The 27520-nt window shown below is 39.9% G+C and overlaps 2 protein-coding genes across 2 annotated transcripts; both read left to right on the top strand.

Moving 5' to 3' along the window:
• Positions 1 to 451: 451 nt before the first annotated feature.
• Positions 452 to 8753, top strand: LOC136114706 (monocarboxylate transporter 13-like). The gene is made up of 4 exons (XM_065860160.2): positions 452 to 696; positions 4460 to 4603; positions 5722 to 6525; positions 8342 to 8753. The coding sequence occupies exons 1-4, from the start codon at positions 495 to 497 to the stop codon at positions 8566 to 8568; spliced, it is 1377 nt and encodes a 458-aa protein (XP_065716232.1). The 5' UTR covers positions 452 to 494; the 3' UTR covers positions 8569 to 8753.
• Positions 8754 to 16296: 7543 nt separating this feature from the next.
• Positions 16297 to 23259, top strand: MLANA (melan-A). The gene is made up of 5 exons (XM_065861680.2): positions 16297 to 16380; positions 17248 to 17346; positions 19902 to 19998; positions 21709 to 21810; positions 22749 to 23259. Exons 2-5 carry the CDS (start codon positions 17273 to 17275, stop codon positions 22815 to 22817), a joined length of 342 nt encoding a protein of 113 aa, XP_065717752.1. The 5' UTR covers positions 16297 to 16380; positions 17248 to 17272; the 3' UTR covers positions 22818 to 23259.
• The last annotated feature ends 4261 nt before the right edge of the window (positions 23260 to 27520 follow it).

The raw sequence follows: 27520 nt of genomic DNA, 5'->3' as shown, positions 1-27520 counted from the left end.
TGCTATCCTGTCAGGCATTTGATTTTCTAATTGTTTACTATAATGTATTGGTTTGAAAAGTGAGTGGAACAAGTTTCTTGAAGTTGCTGGAATGGGTAGAATCCTAGGCCTGTCTTTGAAAATCTCAGTGTCTACTTCATCTCTTTTCCCATTGTTTTCTTTCTTATTTTCACTTCTGCATGCATCTTTTTTCTGCCCTCCTCGTGAACATTTTTCCTTTCTTCATTTTTTTACTTTCTTTATTCTACTTTCTACTCGGCCTTCTGTCTCCTGGGGCATCTGTTTCCCAGATGATATTTTCAATTGAACCACTGAAATGTGTATTGTATTTTCACTTGGTAATTACATGTGTAAGTAATTCCTAGAATCTGTTAGTTTGTTTGTTTAACACTGGGCCTTCTGCTAATTTGCAGATCTGTTAAAAATCCTTACCGCTATCACTACCGTTCCTTAAAAAAGAAAAAAATTGAGAGAAGATCCAAGAACTAGAAAGGATGCAGGCCAAAGACAGCAGTCCACCAGATGGTGGCTATGGATGGGTTGTGGTAGTGTCAGCCTTCATGGTGATGGGCCTCACTGCTGCTGTCCTCAAGACTTTTGGTCTTTTCTTTGTTGAAATTCAGCAGCACTTTGATGAACTTGCAAGCACCACTTCTTGGATCACATCAGTTACTATTGCCATCTTTCATTTAGGAGGTAGGTAGAAGTGCTCCTCAGCACGTTATTTTAATGCCTTAACTACTCAAAAAAATTCGAAGAGCTATCTTAAAAAAACACACAAAATGGAAACATGTAAGGACAATACTTCCCTCTATACAGAAAGCTGGTATTTACTTCCTCTCATAAAAATGTATCCGTACCTCAGACATGGAATCAGCTAATGAAGACTCTGTACATATACAGGAATCTGGTCACCTTAAAGAATTTCAGGTGCCTAGACACATGATGCAATTTTCTTACGGGTTTTGAATCAAACTCATTGGAGATAATCCTAAGAACTTCAGAGCTCTTTGGATCAAACTCTTAAAACAGTTTTTGCAAGTTCACTGATCTCACGGTGACTGTCACTTTTTCAAAGTACTTTAAGACATAAGGACTGTGACCCTGCCTAGCAAATAAGCCATCTGCTACCACAATGGTGACTCTCAATTCTGCTTTCCCCCCACTTCTTATTTTTCTATTTACCAAGATCCTCCTTCCTTCCATGTATTGCCAGTTCTGGCTCTTCTTTCCCTCTTAGGATGATTTCAAGCCATTGATCTAACAGAAAACTCACCAAGTTAGAAAGAAAAAAAAAATACTTCACTTACAGAGAACATAAGGAAGACAAGGACACACAAGCAAAGAGAGAAAAACTATCCCAAAGGCAATATGCTATGGGATCAGGTCAAATACCACATCTCACCAAATGAAGGAGGGAAAAATATAAAACATACTGCATTTGGCTCTTAACTTAGTTGTCTACAGAGTCCTTCTTGCCCTTGTAAACTGGATGATCCTTCACCATTAAGGTGAGGGTTCTAAATATGCAGTTAAGAACTGTGGAGGATTTGTGAATTCCACTCTGCATATTCCCATATAGATATATAGTTGCAATAGGTAAGTATCCTTACATAATAGATGTTATCATTATTTTGTTTGTGATTACATATCATAGCATAGACACTATATAGTTGTATGCATCCTACTCAGTCCACACCTATCAGTGTTTGTAATTGCAGTGCTTCCAAAGATCATAAGCAACTGATCTTTCTTTGAAAATGTGTTCAGAAGAACAGTAATTCAAAGTCAAACTAAAAAAATAGCCTAAGTCTTGTGTTGAAAATATTTTGTAATTTCCATAAACTGCTATCCTTGATGCTTGATTTGCAGTATTAGAGTTTGTTTCATTCTGACAGAAATAATTAATTGAAAATCAATTTAAAAGTGCTTTTCCATCTACTTCATGGACTATAGAAATGAATACATGGGAATCTATCAATTTTGTTTACAGATTAGGCTGTGATACTATTTTGTCATTCAGACATATGTACTTCATCAGAAAAAAAAGCCAACATAGGAGCATGAAAGAACTCAAAGTCCCATGTTGGATGTTTTTTTACTATATATTTACATTATATAGGAATGTATCAAGGATAGAGCATATTAAATAATAATACCAAGTATAAACCAGCAAAATTGTATTTGCCTAGCCAGGTGTGAGACTGGCCTGCTTGAAAGAAGGCAGCTATAATTTTCAGCAGAAATTGTTTTTCATCCTTTGAAATCTTACAAAAATATTCTTTTTTCAGTGAATACAGCTTGATGGCCAAACATTCCCAAACCATTCTGTATATCAGCTCATAATGTCTCAGGTCACGAGATAATTTTCCTTACCTTCTCCTGCCTTTGCTTCATTTATAGGGACAAGAAGACTTTCTGCTGAAGATCATCTGAGCCTCCAGTTCTTTGACCATCTTCCTGGCCTGGCTTAGTCTTTCTTAACGTGTTCCTCTGGGAAACCTTCAGTGTCATTTGGCTCACTATGAAAGATGATCAGTGAATTATTAATTTTTCCCATTTGGATCCTTTCAACAGCAGCTCTGTGTCTCCTGTGGAAGGAGAGCACACGCTTCTTCTTTTGCGGTTTGCACCTGCAACAGGCTGTTCTGTTGTAGCAAGGATTTTCCCCATCATACACATAGGCCTTCTCTTGGTACTGACATATATGTCTCATCATCTTTCTCTTTGCACTGTGATTGTCATGCCTTTCCATTGTTTGTAAGTTTTCTGTGTATTGCCCTTTAACCTTTCAGACCCTGGACCTTAGCTATCTTCTCGATTTCCAGTTCTGTGCCTGCCTTCTTTCTTCCTCCTGCTATGCCAGGCTCCATTTCTTCCAATTTCTTCTCCTCATTCTCTATGAAAAAAAAAAAAAAAAAAAAAAAAGCTTTTTGGTAATATTTCTGCTCCAAGTGCAAATCTTTCTTGTATCTTTAAGTACTTCCACAGATCTCTCTTGTTATCCTGAGTCTACTTTTCTGTTCTTTTGTTCATCATATGTATGTGATTCTCCAGCTGTACATGCTTTATCTTGTCTCAGCCCTTCCACTACATCTTACAGACCATGAATGAATTCCGGTATCATTTTTACATGCTTATCAAATAATTTTAATTTTGCTATAGATGCTGATGGCACATTTGTGGTTGGTATAGCTTCTGCCAGCTACCTGCTGTCAGATAACGTACGTCCTGCAGATTTTGCAGCCATTAATATCTATCTGCTTGGCTTATTTTGTTTGTCCTAGCTGCCAAATTATCTTCATTCTTATCTCACTTGACACAGGTGAACGTGCAACAGCCTGCCCCTACAAACTACTGTAAAACCTCCCTTGCTGCCTGCCATCATTTCATTGTCTCCCCACTTTTTTCAGTTTATAAACACAGTCCTCATTAACCAAGTTTTGTTTTATCCCGGAACTTCAGTTTCTAGAATATAATTAAATTGTAGGGAGCTGACTCCCTGGTTGCATTAGGAAATCATACCGAGAACTGGTAGTGTCAGGTGTTACTTGGGATCCCTCTAGTGGCCTTGGTTCTTCTAAAAAAAAAAGGCTACACTGACTTGGAAACTAACCCCACAGAACAGAGAATGCCTTTCTTTGATAGGCACGGCCTTGATCTTAGCTCTGTGATGCTGATGGAAAACAGCTAGACAGTGTAAACTGATCCTTAATTGAGCAAAAATATCACTAACATGTCAGGTGCTGCCAGACAGCGACCGGTGCTTTCGATTTTGGAACAGCTGCGCCAAGTCAGCCCAGTACCTGGTGCAACTTTGCCCTCCTGTGTTGAAGAGCTCCTGCAGTCTGCTGAGAGAAACTATAGCACTGAAATAAAAATTTAAGAAAGGAATGGCAAATTCCTGGAAAAATACTACCTCTGAATAAACCTCTGCTTTTGGTCCTTTATGAGACATTTGCAGTTCCATGAACTGATGATTCTGCAAAGCTCTAGAAGATAAACATTAGTTTTCTCCAGAAAGTTCTCATGCCAGCCATATGAGTAATACACTCTCAAAAATACAGTTTTCATAGATTAACATAGAGAATCTGTGGCATGGGTTTCACTTTCTGTTAAAAGGCTACATGGCTTCTGTCATGTCGCTAGTTGTATCCTTATATGAAATTCAGTAGAGCTGTTCCACAAGGAAAGCACTGAAATGCTCTTTCAATTTAAAAAAGTCAACATATTTTTAATATATTTTAAAATCTGTGCTGCAAGGACAGTCATTTCCCTATTAGCAAAGATCAATTTTAAAATCCTGATTGATGTCCCCTGCCCCCTCCAGCAGAATTCAAGCTGAGACAAGCATTGTAAGGGTATTTCTCCTCCAAATGCTTTATTTGATTGTTTGCTCATGGTGATCAGCTTAATGTGCCTAACTTCTTTATCTTCTCCTATTTTGCCACTGATCCAGCCCCTGTGGCCAGCTCACTATGTGTACGATACAGCCATCGGGCAGTTGTGATCACTGGAGGACTCCTGGCTTTTTCAGGAATGGCACTGGGATTTTTTGGACTCAGCATGGTCTGGATGTATGCAACGACTGGCTTCCTACAGGGTATGACTTTTTTGCTTTATGGATTTCTTTCACCAGCAACTCAGAGCACTGTGCTGTGCTGATGGTAGGAGTTTAAAAATATGATTTCTGTTTTGATTTTATGAGCAACTAGAACCAGCAACCCTCTTCAAAGGTCATTTCCCGCATGTCTCACTCAGGAAGTAAGACTTTGTGCTAGAAACCTGCAATGACAAAGAAGGTGAATAATTAGTAATTTTAACCTGCAAAAGGTATGCAACCAGAAAATGAGAAGTGTTTTTACTCAGATCCAATAGGTCTGTGAAGGTTTAAAAACCTAAAGGGTGCTGAAATACAAGGATATAGACATTCCAGATTTTGTACTTTCTATCAAATAATCTTACATTTTGAACACATGCCCAGGATTTCAGCTGATTCCAGTCCTTTGCTTTACTCCAGGTGAAAACAGTCCATAAAGTTGTCTCCACAGATAGCAGTTTTTCCTGGAACAGGAAGAGAAGCTGGCAGGGAATAAAGAAAACCATTCCCAGTTCCATGCTGGATGCCTGAGAAAATGTCTGGAATTTGAGCCTTCTGGCAGTCCTCAGCTGCCAGATAGTTTCTAGGGAGCCATTAAAATCACCGTAAGTTAGAGCAGGTTGAAACCCTGCTCAACACAGTCAGGAAAGAAAATGACGAGCAAATGGAGGTTAATACACCATCTTCCTTCACATCCTCCCTCACCTTCTAGCCTGAACACAGCTCAGCTTAACTTGGTGATCTAATCTAGGACCAGCCTTGATTAGAACAGCAGGGACACTCCGAGGTCTGTCTAATCTGAGCCACGGGGCTATGTGATTTCTTACCCAGTGGCACACTTGTCAAACCAGCTCTCTTTTTCCACAGTGAGAATATACTGCTGTGTACTTTATACTGCTGCTTTTTTGCTTGAACATGCAATATATTCTTACAGAACCTATGCCTCAAATACATTCTTACACATAGTACAGCAGAGCCCATGCTTCTGCTAGGAAGAAAAGTATTTTTCTTTTACCAGTCTTTAACTTTGCAAATGTAGGAGCACTAACTGCTTTAATTTCCACATTCAGAAAATACCTCAGTAGCGGTTAACTGGTGCTATTTATATTGGTGTTTTTCAGGACTTGGGATTTCCTTTTCATGGACACCAGCCATTAGCATTGTTAGCCACTATTTCTCCAAGAAAAGAGCTTTGGCCAATGCTATTGCCAGTGCTGGAGAATGTGCCTTTGCATTCACGTTTGGGCCATTTTTCCAGTGGTTGATTAGTCAATACGGATGGAAAGGTGCCCTCTTGATCATAGGCGGCATCCAACTCAACATTTGTGTCTGTGGAATACTGATGCGACCCCTGGCAAGCAGCTGCCTCCTTGAGGCCAGACAGTCTAGAGTTGGGACACCACCTGACAATGGTGCATCTAGGACAGATGAAGATATGTCTCCCATCACACACAAAACCTTCAACTGGATGCTTGTGAGGCGACCGGAGTTTGTACTTTATGCCATTTTTGGCATATTAGCTGCTATGAGTTTTTTTGTTCCCCCGTTATTTTTAGTTCCACTGAGCTACAGCCTGGGAATTGATGAATCATGGACTGCATCCCTCCTATCCATTTTGGCTATGGTGGACTTCACAGGCAGACTGCTATGTGGCTGGTATGCCAACCTCAACATTACCAAAACTGTTCATTTGCTGACAATGACAATTACACTGATCAGCACTTCCTTGATGCTGTTGCCACTAGCTAACAATTACTTGTCCTTGGCAATATTCACTGGCTTCTATGGATTCTTCTTTGGCACGACGGTCGCTGTTCACATTACAGTCCTAGCAGATGTTGTAGGCATGCCAGATTTTGACAGTGCTTTAGGGCTTTTCATGCTCATTCGAAGCACTGGAGGTTTCGTGGGGCCTCCTCTTGCTGGTAAGTTAAGATGGTACTCTGCAAAATGCAGTTAACAAGAAAGGAGAACAGTAATCCAAACTGAAAAAATCTGTATCTGGAATGAAATATCCTGCTTTTTTAGCTCAGAGGTATCTGGACCAAGAAGTATGTAAAAACAAAGAGTCAGTTTACTTTATCTGCAAAATATTAATATCTTGCTGCCTCTCTTCTCTGAGGTTTTAGAGATACTTGTTCAGTATGAAAGCAGGGAAGAATGTCAGGGTTTTTCATGATGCTGCTCCTGTTTCCTGAATCCCACCTGATGGACTTCCACTGTCTTGCTATGCAAGTGTACCTTTGCGACAAACAGCAGATCCATACACTCAGAGACAAAACTGAAATCTGAGAACTAGTGATGCTGCATAAATGCTGGTATTGTTGGAAAAGTTTCTACAAAAGTTCAAATTGAACAGCCTGAAACATTAGGCTATGTGAACCTCAAAGAAATATTTGCAGAGATGCCTGCTGTTTGCAGACAGCATTTGAGCTAACCAATATTATAAATGTGAAAGGCAGCACATAAATACAGTGGGAAGACAGAGCAGACAGTGAGTCAGCACATGGATTTATGGGTTGGAAATGAGACAAAATCATCTCGGAAAAATGCAAGGCAAACAAGCTGTGAGCTGGAGGGTCTTTAGAAAGTGACATGACACTCATGCAAAGACCACTGCTTGTGAACTACAGTGACTTTTGTGGTAATGACACCCCTAATAGGTTGCAAATGAGTCAGACTAAATACTGGAATATTTTAATTCACTTTTGAAAATATAGGAAATGGGAAGGTTTGTAGAGAATTTGAGACAGAACGATATTAAAAGTATATTGGGAAGATCTGAAACCAAAAAGATAACAAAACATTTATATAGTGGCTGGTCACTAATACTGATTACCCAGGGATCAGTGTGACCCCTCTGTATATATATAGAAAGTTAAAAGGATGGTATGGAAGAGGAAGGAACCCTAAGTGCTTCTTAAGCTCTCCTCTCCTACTTTACGAGTAAAATCTGTAAGATGTGTATTCCGAGTTCTGTTGCCCAACAGGCCTGATGTTAAATTGGAACAAGGGCTTGGGAGTACAATAAACGTGGACAAAATTTCTAATGGGAGACCAAGCAGGCAGCCTTCATCAGCCCACCAATGAACCTGCTGTCATATCCACAGAGCAGCTGATACTACCACATATACTGCTGCAGCACTACTATTAGTACTTTACTCATGTCTTTTGAGTACTGTACATGATGGCATTAGGTATTTTGATTGGCTTAGAGTTGCTTAAAAACCAGGGTCTTTTGTTAACATCTGTGACTTTGCTAAATGAAGAGGAAAGCCTGTAACACTGCAGGCAACCTCTCCGACTGTGTCTCCAGCAGAGGCCACTCCTTTCCTTTTTTAATCTCCTACTGTACAGTTATGGTACAAAGTACAGCAACTGATGACACCACAAAACATGGCGCTGCTCACATACAAAGCTGTATGGTTTGGTTTTTTTTCTGCCATGACCTGAGTTGTCTGCCATGTTTGAGGTTGGAAAGTGCTTCAAGTTGCACAGTATTTTGTTTTACTAGCAATTTACATATGCAAAATAAATGAGATGTGACTTGTGTTTCAAATTTTAAAATGCCCTAATGGGGTGGTGTTCCCATGCATGGGAACTCAACTCATGATGTAGAAAGCTGCAGGACAGGTATGTAGCCAGCATACATACTTTATGAGAAGATACGTTCACGCTGCTGAGCTATTTTACGTCAGCCTGTTTCTATCAATCACATTGCTATCATTTGTTTCTCTCCAGGTCTGATCGTGGATATGGCTGGAGATTACAGAGCAGGCTTCTACATGGCAGGAGCCACTCTTGTCCTGTCAGCTGGGTTTTTAGTTATTTTAGATCAGTTTCAACAGAGGAAAGAAAGAGGAAGACAGACTAAAGCTGAACCTAAAAAGTCAATGTTACCCTACCCGTCCCTCCATCTCCTGAAACTTCAAAACAGTAGGTATCGAGAACATGATGCAGTGGTGTGACTACATCGGACATCTTACAGCATTTCAGGATATGTGGAAGTGTTTTATTTTCTCCAAACTCAATATTACCAGGATTTATAAAATTATGGAAGTTTGGGATAACAATGTTTGAAACTGAGGAGGAAAGTCATTAGTTTACAAGCAAACCACACCAGTAACCATTATCATATTATTTTGACATTGAGTTGTATTTTGACTACACAAGTCTTCAACGCAGTCTCACAGGGCTGTGATAAATGAACTAGGGAAATGATGGTCTAAATGAAATTACCTTGAAGCACCTGTGCGGTGTATAGAAACGGTCTCCCTGCTGCAGCCATCACTATCAAATAGGAAGGGCCATCAGCTCACAGATATTTAGCTTGCGGATGTAGTGTTCAGTATTTTCATCAAGCAAGTTGGATGTGAAAGCGAAAGTAAATCAATATAGTTTTGAGCTAAAGCATTTGCAAGTACTCTACAGAGCAGGGCTGGAATCTGATAAATAAATAAACCTGATAAACGGGAAAGTTAAAGGAATAATGCAATTCAGTAGAGACAAGTGCAGGCCTAAATATCAGAAATAAAAAGCAAAATATACACACATAAGATGGGGAAGGATTGATGAACAATAGAGGAAGACCTAAGGCTACAGCGGGTTCAAACTGAGTAAGAATTCCTAATGCCGCCCTTTATTAAAAATAGAAAATGTCTTTCTGTGCTATGCTAAGATAGAAGAGATAATGATGCTTGCAAGGCTTTAACTGGAAGTGGTGCATAAGTTGTAGAGAATTAAGTGGAAAGAGAATGAGAGAGGTTGAGAAAATACAGCCTAATGAAGAAGTGTGAGAAATAAAATTTGTCTGGTTTAGAAGGTAAAAGTCTGTAGAGAGCATGAGAACAGCCTTCAAATCCATAATAAGTTGAGATAAAGAAGGCACAATAAATTCATTTCCTTGCTAAAACAATTAGTAATTGATAAAATTTGTTATGTAATGGGGAATAAATATCATTGTAGCCTGTTAAAAGCAGAAACAGACTATAGTGAGAACATGAAAACACAGAGATATCAAAGAATAGATAATACATGAGAGAGAATCGAAATATATTCAGTTGTGCATCAGAACAGTGGGATTGACTAGATGATTTCCTGAGGTCCTCTTTAGTTGCACGTTTCAACTGAGACTCTTTGGGCAAATATTTGATTATTTGATTTATGAAAATAAAAGGAGTCTGTATCCAAATCACTTTTTTTTTGGGTCATTCTATTTTTTCAGACAGAAAAGAGAACATAAAAGAAGGGAGGAAGTGCTGCATAAAAGGAAAAAACATAGCACTTAAAAGCTTTCAAACTATTACAAATGTCATAGTTCCCCTAATTAGAACTTTGGAAATTTTTACTATTGAAGCAATTGATTTGTGAAGCCAAATTTAACATAAATAATTCATCTAAAGTACTTATTTGTCTCACGAGAATAACAATTATTCTTAAAAATGAATTTCACTTACAGGAATTTAGCTGAGCCACTAATAAATCAACGATCTGTGAGGGTTTGATTGCAGAACACACACTGGAAGGGACACAAATGGGTAGGCAAAGTCTTGTAGCAAGCCCCTGAAATATCTAATTAAACAATTTTTGATCATGTCCATTTAAAAATGCTGATTTGCTTAGAAAGTATTATTCTTCAGTCTTCTGTAGTGTTCCAATATTTCAAACAAGCCTCTATTTTATAAAATAAAAGGAAGTCTCTCAGCCCAAATCAGTTAGCCACTCACTGGCAGAAATAGGACTATGAGGCTTTAGGAAGTATTACCATTGTCTTGAATCCAGGTGTGGCCTCCTGAAATTGCATGCAAGGAAAGTAATAACTCTGCCTCACCTTGGTAGTGCCCGACTGCATCCAAAATGTTTTCAACCATGGGTGGTCATCCTACGTCTCAAGGAGAAAGTGTGATAAATCTGGACAATCCCTTCAGCTCAGAACCTCCAGTCAACTGTGGACAAAGTAGCAGCAAAAAAACCCCAAAACACTGCCAGAAAATTATCCAGCCATTTTTTTCTTAGAAAAAAACAAGGTTCAGGAACACAGTAACAGCCGCATTCACAACATCTGCTTGGCATAGCCACTACAGGATTAAGACCACCACTCCTTCTGCACTGTACATTGTTCAGAGTTGGAGCAGAGGGAGATGAGTCTGACACCAATGACTACAGTTTCACTTGGAAATTACTTGAGGAGGAACTTACTTTCCTGAACCCAGCCTTTCAGGATGACAACATGTTAACGGTGTCTGTGCAAGACAGTCCACAGGACAACATGTTGCTTCCTGGAGGTGCCTGCATGCGAGTCAGCAGCAATCTGAGGAATAGCTTATTTCCAAAAACTCCAAACCAGGGCTAGTGCAACTGTTCAGCTCTGGAAGCCAGATAAGTAAATTCCCAACACCTTGGAGGGAACAGGAACACTCAGCACCAAGTGAAGACGGTATTAACTTATTCATGCTTACTGTACTGTTACTGTTAATGTAGATTTAGCACTGAAATACTTGAGAGTTTCCACTGAAGTTCCCATAAAACTCAAACCTGAAGCCTTTACTAAACCAGGTGTAAAGGTACTTAGGTTTCTATGCTCTGTCTGGTGTAGGAAGCCTCAAATGCCAGAGACAAATAAAGATTAAAAATTAAGGGATATAAATTCATAAAAATCTCATTACCTTGTTGTAGAAAGATCACAGTATCACAGTATGTTTGGGATTGGAAGGGACCTCAAAAGATCATCTAGTCCAATCCCCCTGCTGGAGCAGGAACACCCAGATGAGGTTACACAGGAATGTGTCCAGGCGGGCTTTGAATGTCTCCAGGGAAGGAGACTCCACAACCCCCCTGGGCAGCCTGTTCCAGTGTTCTGTCACCCTCACTGAGAAGAAGTTCTTTCTCAAATTTAAGTGGAACCTCTTGTGTTCCAGCTTGATCCCATTGCCCCTTGTCCTATCATTGTTTGCCACTGAGAAGAGCCTGGCTCCATCCTCGTGGCACTCACCCTTTATACATTTATAAACATTAATAAGGTCACCCCTCAGTCTCCTCTTCTCCAAACTAAAGAGACCCAGCTCCCGCAGCCTTTCTTCATAAGGGAGGTGCTCCACTCCCTTAATCATCTTTGTTGCCCTACGCTGGACCTTCTCCAGCAGTTCCCTGTCCTTCTTGAACTAAGAGGCCCAGAACTGGACACAATATTCCAGACGGGGTCTCACCAGGGCGGAGTAGAGGGGAAGGAGGACCTCTCTCGATCTACTGACCACCCTCCTTGTAATACACCCCAGGATGCCATTGGCCTTCCTGGCCACAAGGGCACAGTGCTGGCTCATGGTCATCCTGCTGTCCACCAGCACCCCCAGGTCCCTTTCCCCTACACTGCTCTCTAATATGTAATTTCCCCACCTATACTGGAACCTGGGGTTGTTCCTGCCCAGATGCAGGACTCTACACTTTCCCTTGTTAAATTCCATCAGGTTATTCCCTGCCCAGCTCTCCAGCCTGTCCAGGTCCCGCTGGATGGCAGCACAGCCTTCTGGCGTGTCAGCCACTCCTCCCAGCTTAGTGTCATCAGCAACTTGCTGATAGTACACTCAATTCCCTCATCTAAATCGTTAATGAATATATTGAATAATATTGGCCCCAGTACTGACCCCTGAGGCACTCCACTAGATACTGGCCTCCAACTGGACTCCGCACCATTGACCACCACTCTCTGGCTTCTCTCCTTAAGCCAGTTTGCAACCCACCTCACTACTCTGTTGTCTAGACCACACCTCCTCAATTTAGCTGTGAGGATGCTGTGAGGGACTGTGTCAAAGGCTTTACTGAAGTCAAGGTAGACCACATCCACCGCTCTGCCACCATCCATCCACCTTGTTACATTCTCATAAAAGGGTATGAGGTTGTTCAAGCATGACTTACCCTTGGTAAAGCCATGCTGACTGCCACTAATGACCCTCTTATCCCTGATATGCCTTGAGATGACACCAAGGATAAGCTGTTCCATTACTTTCCCAGGGACAGAGGTGAGGCTGACCGGTCTATAATTACCCAGGTCCTCCTTCTTGCCCTTCTTGAAGACTGGAGTGACATTTGCTTTCCTCCAATCCTCGGGCACCTCTCCCGTTTCCCAAGACTTGGCAAAAATGACGGAGAGCGGTCTAGCAATGACTTCAGCCAGCTCCCTCAGCACCCGCGGATGCATCCCATCTGGACCCATGGATTTATGGATGTCCAGACTATTTAATTGCTCCCTAACCCAGTCCTCATCGACTAAAGCAAACTCCTCCATTGACCTGGCTTCATCCGGGGTCTCAGGGGTACAGGGTTCCCCAGGACAGCCTCCAGCGGAGTAGACAGAGACAAAGGCGGCATTCAGCAATTCTGCCTTCTCTGTGTCTTCTGCCACCAGGGCACCCACCTCATTCATCAGTGGGCCTACACTGCCTCTGGTATTAGTTTTATCTGCTATGTATTTGAAAAAGTTCTTTTTGCTGTCCTTGACCCCTCTCGCCAGCTGTAGTTCTAAGGAGGCCTTGGCTATCCTAGCTGCCTTCCTACATCCTCTAACAGCAGCCTTATATTCCTCCCAAGTGGCCAGCCCCTGCTTCCATGACCTGTAAACTCTCCTCTTCTGCTTGAGCATCCCCAACAGATCCCTATTCAACCACACAGGCCTCCTGGCTCCCTTCCTCGACTTTCTATGCGTGGGGATGCTCTGATCCTGAGCATGGAAGAAGCAATCTCTGAATGCAATCCAGCTCTCTTGGGCCCCTTTTCCTTCAAGCAGCCTTGCCCATGGGATTTCCCCCAGCAATTGCTTGAAAGGGCTGAAGCTAGCCCTGCTAAAGTCCAGGGTTGCAATTCTACTTGCTATTCTGTTCCTGCCACACGAGATGCTGAACTCCACCATCTCGTGGTCACTGCAACCCAGACAGCCCTCAACCTTTACTGCTTCGACCAGACCCTCTTTGTTAGTGAGGATGAGATCCAGCAGTGCACCTCTCCTGGTCGGCTCCTCCACCATCTGCATGAGGAAGTTGTCGTCAATGCACTGGAGGAACCTCCTGGACTGTGGCTGGCTGGCTGAATGGTCCTTCCAGCAAACATCAGGGAAGTTAAAATCACCCACAACAACCAGGGCCTGTGACTGTGAGGCCACTCTCAGCTGCGCATAGGAGGCCTCATCAACTTCCTCAGCCTGATCTGGTGGCCTGTAACAGACACCTACAACAGCATCACCCCTGCCAGCCTGTCCCTTGATCCTGACCCATACACTCTCAACTCGTTCCTCATCCACTCCTGGGCAGAATTTAGTACATTGTAGCTGCTCTCTCACATAGAGAGCAACTCCACCACCACACCTGGCTGGCCTGTCTTTCCTGAAAAGGGCGTAGTTATTCTTTTTAAAAGGTCGAGCATGTTGTTTTCAGTTACACTAGAAGGATTAATTTTATACCTAGCATCAAGATTCATCGAAGTGCCCTAGGCTCGCTACAGGTTGCTGGCTATCACAAAAGGCCTGTGTTGATTTGAGGTTTCTCCTAACTATTCCTCCTCTTTGTCCTCTTCTTCTCCTGAACTGTTCTCGTTAAAAAGGTAACACCTGTGGAATGCACACGCCAGTTCCAATGACATTACACTGATGGAGTTAGCAGCACCACTTCAGAGAAATAAGATTATGTAAAAAGAACTGAGATCAGAACCAGGACATGGTGTTTCACCTTCTCATCCATTCAATCCTCAATAGCAGCATTGTGCATTTACATGCTGGATGGCACCACAGACCCATGACAAAGTTGTTCTTTCCCCCCCGCTTCCTTGTTATACTATTAACAAGAGATTCATTTGAACACAAAATACTCAATCAGTTGATATTTTGCCCCAGAGACTGCTTGAGGCAGAGACTAGTCTTGGTATCACATGGCTTTTCTCTGTGTCTCAGTTTTGATTCTAATAAGACCAAACAGTACCCTTCAGTTATCATCCTCTCCCAGAAGTGAAGCTTTTCTTCAGAAAAAACACATGATCTGATAATCAGCTCTATGACAGTTTCAGAAAACTGCACAAGGGCTGGAATGTTGCTTGGCAACTTGCTAGACTATGATAGCGTACACTTACTGTTTTACACACATAGGTATCTACACAAACTATCCCTGCATCTCTTTCACCTTTAAACTCCCATTGAGTTTGTCTGGGACAATCTAAGAGAAACACTGAAGTGTTTGGCCAAATGAGCAAGTTTGTGCTCCTCACTACCATTCATTCTTCTTTCTCCCTTTATTTTTCCCTCCACACACACAAAAAAAACAAAAAAACAAAAAAACCATGTTGTTTCAAACTTCAATGGGTCTAGCAAGAACAATTAAATCCTTCTGATGTTAATCGCAGAATGGCTGAGGTTGGCAGGAACTTCTGGAGATCATCTGGTCCAACCCTCTGCTCAAGCAGAGTCACCTAGAGATGGTTGCTCAGGACTATTTCTAGCTGGCTTTTGAATACCTCCAAGGATGTAGTCTCCATGGTCCCGGTGGACAACCTGTGCTAGTGCTCAGTCACCATCACAGTAAAAAAAGGGGCTTCCTGATGCTCAGCTGGAGTCTCCTGTGTTTCGGTCTGTGCCCATTGTCTTTGATCCTGTCACTGGGCACCACTATGGAAAAATATCCGAAGAAAGACCAGATTTTTACCATAATTAAATAAAACACACAAGCAGAAGAACAGTCTGGCTCTTCCCAGCCCCGTAATACCTACGACTATTGGTGTTAAGAGTTTTCAGTTGATTTTCCAAGGAAATAGGTGTTGAACTCTCACACTACCTCTTCTTTCCTATTCACTTGTAAGTCTGTCAGCCACTATCAACCACATTTAGAGCCAGATCCGCAGTTTCAGAGAGAATAACAAACTTCAAAGGTTTGAGTCCTTCAAATTGAAAATCAATCAAACACAAAAAACCCAACCAACCAACCAACCAAAGGCCCAAATTAATGATTCATTGGGAGAAACACAAGCAGGACATGGTTCTTATATCTTCTCTCTTTTTTTGGAAGTAACTGACACTGCTGGCCCATTATAGTACTTAGACTTCTGAATTAATCACAGACTGCCATTTCTCGCCTGCTGCTGTAAATAGAATTACTGTAGTGTAAGCACAGGCAATTCATACAAATCCATAGGAAACCAGGCTTTGTTAGTTCTGCAGCCTGTGAGACAGACTTGTTTATTTTGCAGCATTTGCTTACCAGTACAGAATTAAAGTGTACTTGCCCTAATCTAAGACAATTTGACCATGGTATAACAGCATCCATCTATGAGTTCTGCTCCAACTATACTAGCTTCCACAGAGTAGCAATGGTGCAAAAAGTGTGCATCAAAAAACTGTGGTTGAACACATGCAAAAACTCTGTTTACACCAGCCCTCTACCACAAAATAATCAGCTCTAAATCAAAACATGTTTGAATTTAGTAGTAGTCTGCCCACTGTAGCAGTTTGAACTGATTAAGCAGGTAAAATGGTTTTGAGCTGTTCCTCAGAGGGTATGTAATAACACAAAGAAATAACAAATTTTCAGCTGCTTATCAGGAGGGTAGGATGCAGACTGTAAGAAAATGAAAAGTCGTCTCCTTGCCTCTTTCATGCTAATTAATGCACTCAGAAGCTGTACTGAAAGGAATTTAAACTCGTGATAGTCATAAGAGAACAGATCAAACAAGAAAAAAACAGACCAAGTCAAGGAAAAGAAACCTGTACTTGCCTTCCAGTTAACAGACACGATACAGGTCTGAAGGAGGTAAGATTTGTATTTTTTTTTCTACCCAAAATTTTCTGTGTTGCTTTAATATTATACTTAAGAAGAGGCTTGACTGTCTCTAAGTGAATTTTGAAAATGTTTCATTTCCTTGGCTAGAATTCTCTTCAGTAAAGCCATTACCTTGTGTAAGGTAGGTAGATTAGCTGAATACTATTGCACAGGATCTGTTGTTCTGCTTTTTAAATGACAGAAACTTGATTACTTGTGGATTTCTTCTTCACTATGTTTGATCAATTAGATTTTTTAACTGTTCAGATTGCCTTTGGCTAGATGATTATTCCTTTAAGACTGGAAATTAAGATTATAATGTAAATTCCCTGCACAGCTAAGTATAGATTGTCAGCAGATATAAATTAGCGTAACTATCTGCAAAGCAACAGATCTCTGAGAGTTTACACCAATTGAAAACCTGTGCCTTGACTGCTTACAGGGAATCACAGAAATAAAGAAACAACTGCTTGCAAGGACAATATTAGTTTTTCTTCTTCTGAATAATTTTTCTTGTCCAGATAAATTGCATTTCTTTCTGTCTTCCTGAGAGATTTTATTTCAGAAGTCTGCCATCACTTAGTACCTAAAGAGACCAGGTCAAATTCTTCTCTGTTACAATCAGGTGCCAATACCTTGATGTCAGCAGAGCTATTCAAAGGTGGACTATAGTTACAATTTTGAGTTTTGCCTTAAATTGGGACAGTTGCATATGTATATAGATCCACTAAATTCTGAAGATATTAGATTGTCCTGCCTCCCTAAAATGTTCCTGTTACAACGAAAAAGTTGATAATATTATGCTTTAGAGATAACAAATTATTTATTGCACGGAGGCACTGTATTTCTGTCTTGTAGGTTTGAGCAGGACCAAGCTGACAAAATGCCCAGAAGAAACTACCATCCAGATGGCAACTTTTTCAGAGGGAGAGGACACAGCGATCTTGCAGCAGAAGAGTAAGCATAAAGCAAAACATATGTTAGCATATAAGCTGGTGAAAAGAAATTTACATTGGAAAGAAATGTACAAAATAGTACCAGAAAAAGTCACCATGGTATACAGGTGGAGTGTATTTTAGCTATCCTGTAGTTGTATGTAATGTTTGTAATTGCAGAACCATACTGAGCCCTCAATGGTTAAGGAAAGTCAGAATTGCAGAATTCAAGACTCTAGAGTTTGATTATATAATCACAAGTCATTAATCTTTATTAAAAAATTACCAGGTTTATTGAGGCTTATTTATAATTTTCTTTCGAGGCTGTTGCAAGTGATCTTTATGCTAAGTTTTATCTCCAGATCCACACACCTCTCTTTAGACCCTCAAAAAGACATTGTCTCACTCTAAACAATAATATAAGTGAAAACTCCATAAAAATGGCAAAATACTATCAAAAAGCAGATGAAGACATCAATGCCATACAAATGAGACTCTCAGCAAACTGTGTCTGGGTGACACTCCACTTAAGCAGAACTAATTCAACTAATTTGTTAGTTTTGGCTTACAATAAAATATGATGACCAGAGACACTATCCCACTGGTGATGTGTTACTACAGTGTGCTTGGGATATATGTATGTGGAATGTGCTTCTGCTACTGCTTTACTGGCCCCCAAACTTGGTGACTTGTCCCCCAGACCCACATACCGCACGAGATTTGTTTTTCTGTGTTCATCCCTGTGCAGAGAGAATAAACAAGAGGAAAGGCACTCTCATAGTTCAGTTCAGTTCTCCAAAAGAGAAAGCTGGCTACTCATGGTCTCAGCACTTGAAACAAAGTGTGCTCACCTCTAACTGCCATGAATTCAAGATTTAAGCACAGATTAGAAATAGCACAGCTGCCACTTTAACTGGAATTGCATGAAATTGCATACAAACTTTTCATACTAAACTCTGAATAGGTCGGAAAGGAGTTAGGTGGCCAACATACAGTTAAAATCATAAACTCCAGAAATGACGTGTGTTCTGTGCAGGATACAGGCTAATGGCTGGCTAAAATTACAGAGCACACAAAAGCAGAGAGCAGCCTCAAAATGCTGAAAAGGCAGAAGTTGCTTGGAGAAGCAGTCTCTCCAAGTTTTAATTGTGCTGGGAATAGTAACAAAACCAGTGGAGCCCTCTCATAACTTCGAAGATCAGCTGCAACACAGCTGGACTGGGAAGCAAGTGAATGCCATGAGCTGTATTCCTGGGTTAAACAGATCTCCAGCCAACACAAAGTCTTGAAGAGGCAAAGCAACTTTCAGGATTCAGGTACTGGTGAAAAAGAAGATCCCTTTGTCCCCAAGGAGTGACATGCTTAAACAGCACACAATTCAGACCAAGAGCCAGCCTGTTCTGTCACACCAGTCTGCATCTTCTTTCAGGCTTCTTAGGTCACGAGGAAACACTCATTCATGAGACTCTGAGTCACTGAAAATCATATAAAAGGTCTCCGATAAGTCACATACCCCACTCCTCAGTCCTGATGGAAAAGTCTGGTAGTAATTACTGCAGGGCAACTGGATATAAGATACAGAACAGCATGTTAGAATGGGTCCATCCTGACTTGTGGTAATATTTTTTCCTATCCTCTTTTCCCTTCAAGAGTTTTGCAGACTCTTCTGTTCACGAACGGGCAAAGAACAACAAAAAAAAACAAACAAAACCAAAAACCAAACCAAAACCAAAAAGACCAAGAAAACTCACAAAAACAAACCAACACCTCAAACCAACCAACAACCCCAGCAACAACCCCAAAAACCCCAACAACAACCGGACCAAAAAAATTCTGTGGGAGGGTATTAGCTCAGGAGAAAGGGCTCTTGTGACTAGGAAACTTGCAGTGACTTTGTCAGCTTGCCTTCTGAGAGACAGTGGCACTGTGCTACTTCTCTCCAGTCCCAGGTAGGCAGTGGGAAGGATGTCTCACAGCAGTTTGCAAAGACTCTGTTCCCTAGAATGACCCAGTGACACCAGTACTGTGCCTGGAGTGTCATGGAACAAGAACTAAAGAGTTATAGAGCTCTTTATGAATAACTTAAAGTTTATAAGTCAGGTTTGGAGGTTGTGTAGTGTTTTATGTATTTGAAAAATCCTTCTGTCACCAACTGTTGTTGCAATATGATGCAATTAAGATACATTTCTCAATACTTGCTGTCTGGAAAGGTTTAGCAAATAAACATGAGATGTGTCTCTGCAGGTGTGGCATTTGATTTATTTCGCATTCTCTTCCAATATTGCAATGCTGTTTGCCAGATTTACAGGGAACAATTTTTTTAGAAGCAGTAGTCACTGGTAGATAATTATCTTTGAAGCGGTATATTCCTCATTTTTAAAATGCTTAAGAATTTGGCAGAGAATTTAGCTAACTACTTAATCTACAGCGAGTGGCTGAAGTTACTGATACGCTGTCTATTTTCTGAGGTAAAATCTGCTCCATGCCTTCCTTTGATAAAAGGATACCAATCACTTGTGCTCTCAGAAGAATGAATCTAGCTCTGGTGTTAATTATTTTGTTTTGCTTTGCCAACAGAGCCCTGGGTATTGGACTCTTCATTTTGGTGCTGGCAATTTTACTCATCTTTGGCTGCTGGTATTACAAAAGACGTAGTGGCTACAAAAGTCTGTGGGTAAGCACAGCAGCTTACTTCCTAGCATGCAATTACTTTGACAACATGTTATCATTACTTGCATTACACTAGTACAGAGAATGTCAGCTCTGTAATGGGACATCATTGTCTCGGGGAACATACACACTGACATATACAGAGGTAAAACTGCACAACATGAAACACACCTTGCTCTGCAGAACTTGCAAGCCAGGCAAAGGGGTAAGAGGAAGAAAAAGCATCAGGATGTGAAGCCAGTTGCCCAGCTTTGCACAACACATCAGTGGAAAAACTGATCTCTAGGAAGCATTATATTTAATCTTTATAAAAAAAACCCAAGATGTGTTCTGTGTATTTTAATTTAAATAAAGACAACATATTCACTCTTCATAACACTTACCCTCTCAATGAGGGTGACAGAGCACTGGAACAGGCTGCCCAGGGAGGTTGTGGAGTCTCCTTCCCTGGAGACATTCAAACCCACCTGGACACCTTCCTGTGCAACCTCACCTAGGCGTTCCTGCTCCAGCAGGGGGATTGGACTAGATGATCTTTCAAGGTCCCTTCCAGTCCCAAACACACTGTGATACTGTGATGAGGACAGATATTATTAGAGTAAATCTAGGAAGCAGATAAGAAAAACAAGTGTTACAAGTAACTAAGTAAATATTATGTCAATGTGTGGGTGATGCATGATTTATTCATATAAAAGGTGACTTGCTGTTTTAAAATTTACAAAAAAGCAGGGCAAGTTTGAAGTTTGTTTTCTAAACACCACTTAAAAATTCAATTTTGTGTCTTCTTAAATAATGTATTAAAAAAGTACAATCCTTCTCAAAACACCTGTTGTTAGAAGAGTCAATGCTTGATCTTTGAAGTTTTGCTCTCTCTCCTACGAAAGGGTGGCCATTTTTAATAGTTTTAAATGAAAGCTTTATCCAATTATACATTTTACAGTAAATATCTTTTAGCTATCATAATATTTTTTGAAAGATGTGACCACTTGGAATTAAAAAAAAACATTTGTCTCATCTAAGTCAGCAAATCTATTTTTTTGCTGTTTCAGATACTTTGTCCTGTTACCTTTCCCGTGATATATCCAACATGTATATCAAATGGCCACAATACATAAACCATGAACTTCATAGTGACATGTTGCAAAAGTGACAGTAATACTCAAAAAAACCTTCAAAAAGCAAACCAGAATTCTTTCATGCCTGCTTTGTACATCATGGCAAAAAGCCCAGTCTCTTTTTAATTCATTCTCATTGCAGTTTGCTGCTTTCTGGCTTTGAAAACCTAATTTTTATTAGGCTTTTTCACTAGGGGAGAACTGATATCTAATGTGTGCAAAAGAAATGGTGGAAAAATTGAGAAGAAAAAAAGCTGGAGATTTAATAAAGAAACGGGTGGGACAAAAAGGAGGAGACATTCAGATATATGAGAAGGTGTCCATTTCTGCAGCAGTCCCAGTCCTAAAAGATGTGATCCTTGTGGTTTTTTTTTTCATCAATTCAATCGGATAATACAGGAGAGAGAGTATGTCTCAGCAGAGACAGCAAAAACCAATAGGGAGATTACCCCTCTTGCTGGCATTGTGTCTGGCCCTAATCCCAGAGTCTAATACATACTGTAGATGTGCTGTGAAATATTAAATTAAGTGCTATGTGCTCCAACTTCACATTCTCTTTTTCCTTTCATCTTCCCCACATTTCTCTATGGTCTGTCAAGAGTAAAAGCACTAGTGTGGGCACAATACGAACCGTGGTAGGTGAGGGAACAGCACTGGACTGCAAAATGCCCCTGCAGGAATACAGGAACTTTAATTCTGTGGTAAGTTGCAACTCAAGGTTTCATCTACTTACAACATAGTAAGACGTGGTGATACAATCTTGATAAACAGTCATTTGATTGGGTTTTTTTGTGTGCTCTCTAGATCGGTCTTCATTGCCTTTGTTAACAAGTAGTGTTTTGCACAATTTTTACTGTGAAAAGGGTTTTTAAAATCTACTACTAGGAATTTTTATTTTTTTTTAAAAATATCCTATTTCACCTTCCTTTATTCTTAAGTTGTATGATTTTTATGCAATCTATTACAATGATGTAACACTTGAATCCTGAAATATACTGAATTAGCAAGCATCTCCCTGATAGATGTTCCACCATTCTTACAAATAATGAACGGACTGTGTCTGGTGTACTATACTCTGACAAGGATTGCCAGGAAACATTGTAAAACTTCAAGGTTTTAGCTTCTCTAATCATTATGGAAAGATGAACATTAAAACATAATTTTTACAAAGTTAAAATAATTTATAAATGTATATGTCAACTTATGGGTGTGTTTAAATAGTTTTAGAATGGGAAAAGGCTAATTTACAATCAATTTTAAATAAGCTCACCAAATTGTTAACACTGGGAATAAGACAACGTACCTGCAGGAAGACTCTCAAATAAAAGTTTCAATATTAGTCTTAATTCTCTCTCTCTATATATATATATAATATTTTTTAAAAATTCCTATAATTATAACACTGAAAATGATCTTTTGGGATGAATGCAGTCTGATGCAAAACAACAACAAAGACCAACATATTAGCAAAAACTAACCTAAAATAAAAATGAAGACATAATGAATGAGCTTAGCTATTTTAAGTGTAGTACCATATCTGTTATAAAGGTAAATATTAATAGCTTGCTGCATCTTTAATGTCGTTGGTTTGTATCTCAATTGTTTTTTCAATCTTTCACACTCATTTTCCTTACCATAGGTACCTGATGCTCCACCAGCTTATGAAAAAATTGCTGCAGAACTGTCACCACCACCTTATTCACCATGATAACACAACATCTTAAACTCTAAAAATACCAATTCAGTTTCTTCATGCTCCTTCTTAATTTCCTATACATGCTTTACTTCCTTAAAACTAAAACAAACAAAAAAAAAATCACACGCTTCATTAGCAGTTGATGAAAATTATTCCTGCTTAGTTTTACAGAACTAGTTCTTGAAATGCCTCAATAAATCTGAATATGCTTTTGTTTTAAGTGCTTCATTTCCTGTGGTCAGATTAATACACTATGCTCAAGTCTGGGCATCTTGCATCCTTCATAGATCTACAAACAGTAAGTACATACCACTGAATATCAACCAGAGTAGAAAGTGTTGCATATTTGTTTTCATTTTCCCCACTTACTCTCCTTTTCTTTAAAAAACAAATTGTTCCCTTGAATGCGCTGTACAAGAATCTCTCATAAAATGGACATATCCATTTGACTACATGTCCTGTTACGAAGACTAATCATTTCCCATACCAGCAGTTCTAAAATTAACCTGCAAAAAGTGACTATGTCTTACAACAGGCTTTTATTAATTCCTTGCATCACTTGTTTATGTGCTTCTAATGAAATAATTCCTTATAAAACACAGAACAAGATTCAGGCAACCTAGGAATTCCTGCTTGGAGTACATATTATTCAATTCCAGTCAATGAGTGTGCGCTGGTTTGACTAAAAATGAGTTAATTTTCTTCATGCAGTTAGAAACCTTTCTTTTTCATAGCTAGCATGGTCATTATTTGGACTTAGTTTGAGAACAAAAGATAACAACCCAGGACAGAGTTAATGTTTTTAATTCCTCTGGTCTGAGAGCCAAGGACATTCTGAGCGCTCTGCCCACAGGTGTGAGGAAGGGGGGCATGGATGGGGCAGAGCTGACTGACATGCAGACTGATAAGTCAGAGTTTTCCATCCCATTAGCGTCATGCTTCATATTTGAGGAGAGTCAGGATCTTTCAGTCTCTCTGTTCTCTTTGCTCTTGCAGACCTGTTCATGGGGGTTCTGTTCAGGATTTCCGTTAGCTTGGCCTTTTGCCATCCTGCCGTTCCGCAGAGGCCTCTGGGCCTTTCTCCCTTTTTCCTCTCTTCTCTCTCCGGGATTGGCTGTTGGGACCAGGTGCTGCTTCCTGGGACTGGCTGCTCCGTGTGGATGGAGTTTGTGAGGAATTGCATTGAGTATCTATTATTCTACATTCTATTTCTATTATATATTTACTAGTAGTGTAGTAGTATTTTGTTATTTTATTAAATTGTGTTTATGTCAACACAGGTTTCTCCCTTCCCTTTTGATTCTCTCCCCTATTGCGGGGGGTGGGGAGAAGGGGAAGGGCAATGAGCAAGGGGCTGTCATGGTTGAATTGCTAGCTCGGGTTAAACCACGACAGGGCGTAATGACAATCACTTTTAGTTTCCTTCTGGCAGTCTTGTGAGAAAGCAAAGGAACCTGTTAGATTTGGAGCTTTATGTGGCATCTGTTTCTAACATAATGAAACAATACAGAAGACAACAGACTCCAACATGTTGATTTCTCCAGGTTGCCAGAACAGTAGCACCAATAGAAAACAAAGGCTTGTGGTACACAGAAATTAGGCTACATAAATTTGGCAGTTATTGTTTCTTAGCCTTTTTTGTTTCTGTTTACTTGCCAGATTATTACTTAAGATTATATGCAGGTCAATAAATTTATACACAAGGCTTAACATCTCGCAGCAGGAGGCAGCTAGAACTGTACAACATTTGTTAAAATGAAAATAAGTTACAGAGGAAAATCATTTTCGTAAAACAATTATTAACTATTAGTAAATAATCCAGTTCTTTGTCATTAAATGTGCAAGCACAAACACCTTGAAACAAAAATAGTTTAAAATATCAGGTAGATTTACTTGCCTAAAGTAAACTCCATATGTGGTGAGAAATAATCAGACATCGGTTATTTGAAATGTTTCTTTTGTAATAGAAATGTTTATGCAGAATAGTAAAATTACATACTAGTTGGAAGGTAATAAATATCTGTAATTGCTGTGAAACATTTAATGAACAGATCTGTTTTTCTAAATTTAGTTGATATTTTTATTTAGAAATTTGGAGAGGTACTTTAACATAAAAAAGCTGTCATACTTCCAAAACACACCTTTAAGGAAAAAATTCTATGGACTTGTTTAGTGACAGGAAAGAGAATACACAGGCTGACAATGGCTCACTAATATTTTTTCAGCACTGGCAAGCTAAAGCTTGAGGCTGATGATCTTTAGCAACTCTTTACTCTGGAACTCTCCAACCTGGGGCAACACCCTTTCAAATGACTGTGGTGCTACAGTTGAATGGAACTGACATACACATTCATGGCTGAATAAAAAAGTAGTTTCTATATAGATCAATTACTACAAAGTGGTGAAGGGCTTAGAGTTCAAAAAGCTTTACATGATCCCACACATTTTTCAGTAGTGTCAGTATTAAATATGTCACTGGCCGTTTCAAAAGCTCACAAGGAAGTGAAGACTGACGTAATGGAAACATTGATTTATTTCCAGGACTATGTAAAGCCAAACTGCTGGAACTGCTCAGCCACTAGAGCTGGAACTATTGAAATTTGACACTAATTCATAGATATTTAAAGGAGAGATAAGCCGTCTTGGAAACCTATCTTTAGTTTTCAGAAAGTCCTCACATTTTTCCTTCCTATTAAAGCAGTGTTCTTTCTTTATAGACACAGACAGTGAGCTCAGATTTTAATTGGTACACAAAAATAAAAGGAAGAAATACAGGTTCATAGAGTACTATATTACATAGGTAAAGCTTCATCGCTCATGCTAAACACCTTCACAAATTCAGTTTTTCAGATCTGGCTCTATAGCCAAGAAATGTACACTGGGGAGGCTGGCTGCTGATCCATTGAAAACCATGAGTACAGGACAGGTCAGAACTTGAAAGCAAGAGATCTGTAACTGCTAAACTTGCATGATGCAAGAAATGGCTACGTTATCTACTTTTTATATCACACTGAATCACACTGCGCTTGACCCAAGACAAGCTAAAACTCTCTAGGATGACCATCCCCTTAAAAAGAGAAATGCATAGAAACTTCACAACTACCACACCTGCAGAATGTGGTATAGAGTTTTCAGATTTCCAGAAAAGGCATTCATGTTAGTCAGTCATATAGCCCAGAGTAATAAATGGTCATCAAAATTTAGATTTTTAATTTCTTTGCTATGGTCATGTACAAGGAGGGTGTAAAAGTCAAAGACCTCCTGCTCCCCTTTTTTTACCCTCTTTGCAATCAGATGCCTTGTACTACAATTCTCAACAAATATGGCCTTTGCACTCTTACTTTCTCCCACCAAATGAGCAAATGAAGAAACCCATTGACAATCTGAGTTTTTCCCCAGGATGCTGATGAAGACAGGTGGCTGGTCGCAGCTGGAGGATCAAGCTCTGCTTGTTACTGGTCTGCATTAAATTGCTTCCACCAGAGAAGTAGACGCACTGTTATCAAAGCTTACAGGTACAAGAGGATCTCAGCAACATCTCTATAGCTACGTGTGCAACCCTTACCTAGATACAATTAACAACTTGAAAACCAGGCACTTCATTAACATAGTGTGGTTGGGTCAGATTGCTTAATTATAATGGTAGTAGCAGTTGCACTGTCTGTTTGGATTCCTGATATGATCCTGTGGAATCATCTACTTCCTAAGCAGCTTACAAGCCTCAGCGTAGTATGAAAGCATTTCAGAATACTGGTCAGCCATTCCAGCCATTGCACAACGGTAAAATGCAGCAGGTCCTGGCAAGTGCAATCTTCTTGGCATGCTCAACCACGGAGCAAAACACTGGGCCAAGAGCCAAAGGGTATACACTGTATACATCAGAGAGCTATGACAATAGACCAAGGACTTTCCACAGGAAGCACTTGGTTTCTTAAGAGTCTCGCCAGTCCAGGATAACAGGACTAGCACATGCAGCTGGTTGCCAGGACAAGCTGGTACCGTTCACCTCAGCAATCTGTGTTGGCTTAATACCTGTTGCAGCTGGGGATATAGATTATCTTAGCCTGAAGAACTGTATTAGTATTAACCATGTTGCTTGTAATTTTTCAGTTAAGTAAAACATTGCCAGGATATTTTGATTCATGTTTACGTCTAATATTGGTAAAATTTCCATTATTTTGTTGGTATATGTCTGTATATTTATGTGACATAGGAGCACATTTTCTTGCCTTCAAAAGCAAACTTATTTTCACTTCTTATGTAAAGGAAAAGGGTAAAGAGTATCTCTGTTCTTTGGAGAAGTAGCATTTATTAATTTGTACTTTTCTGTTGACTGCACATTAAACTATGCAACAAAACTGAACAACTGTAGTGTGTTTTCCAAGCTGTTTCATTTTTGTTGCCCATTAGGCCTGAGAAGTGCTTCAAAGCTTTGAGCGTTAAGTCTTTAGGCCACACATCTGCACTGAACTTTGCATACAGTAATAAACATTAGCTAGCAGCAGTACAAAGTTTAAAAAGCTATCTACAGCTGCTATCTACAAATCCTGTATGTGCTGACACCTGAAAACCAGCCAATGTGTGCTTTTTGGAAGTGATCCTCTACATTCTGCACCCTTACACAATCCTCCAATTTTCATCTTGCTTCCTTTTTTTCAGAAAATTCTTGGCTCAAAGGCAGCTTGGTTTCTAATAAACAGAAAAAGCTATTACTT

This window comes from Patagioenas fasciata, chromosome Z (genome assembly GCF_037038585.1).
Source record: "Patagioenas fasciata isolate bPatFas1 chromosome Z, bPatFas1.hap1, whole genome shotgun sequence".
NCBI lineage: Eukaryota > Metazoa > Chordata > Aves > Columbiformes > Columbidae > Patagioenas > Patagioenas fasciata.
This window is presented reverse-complemented; position numbering and strand designations above follow the sequence as displayed.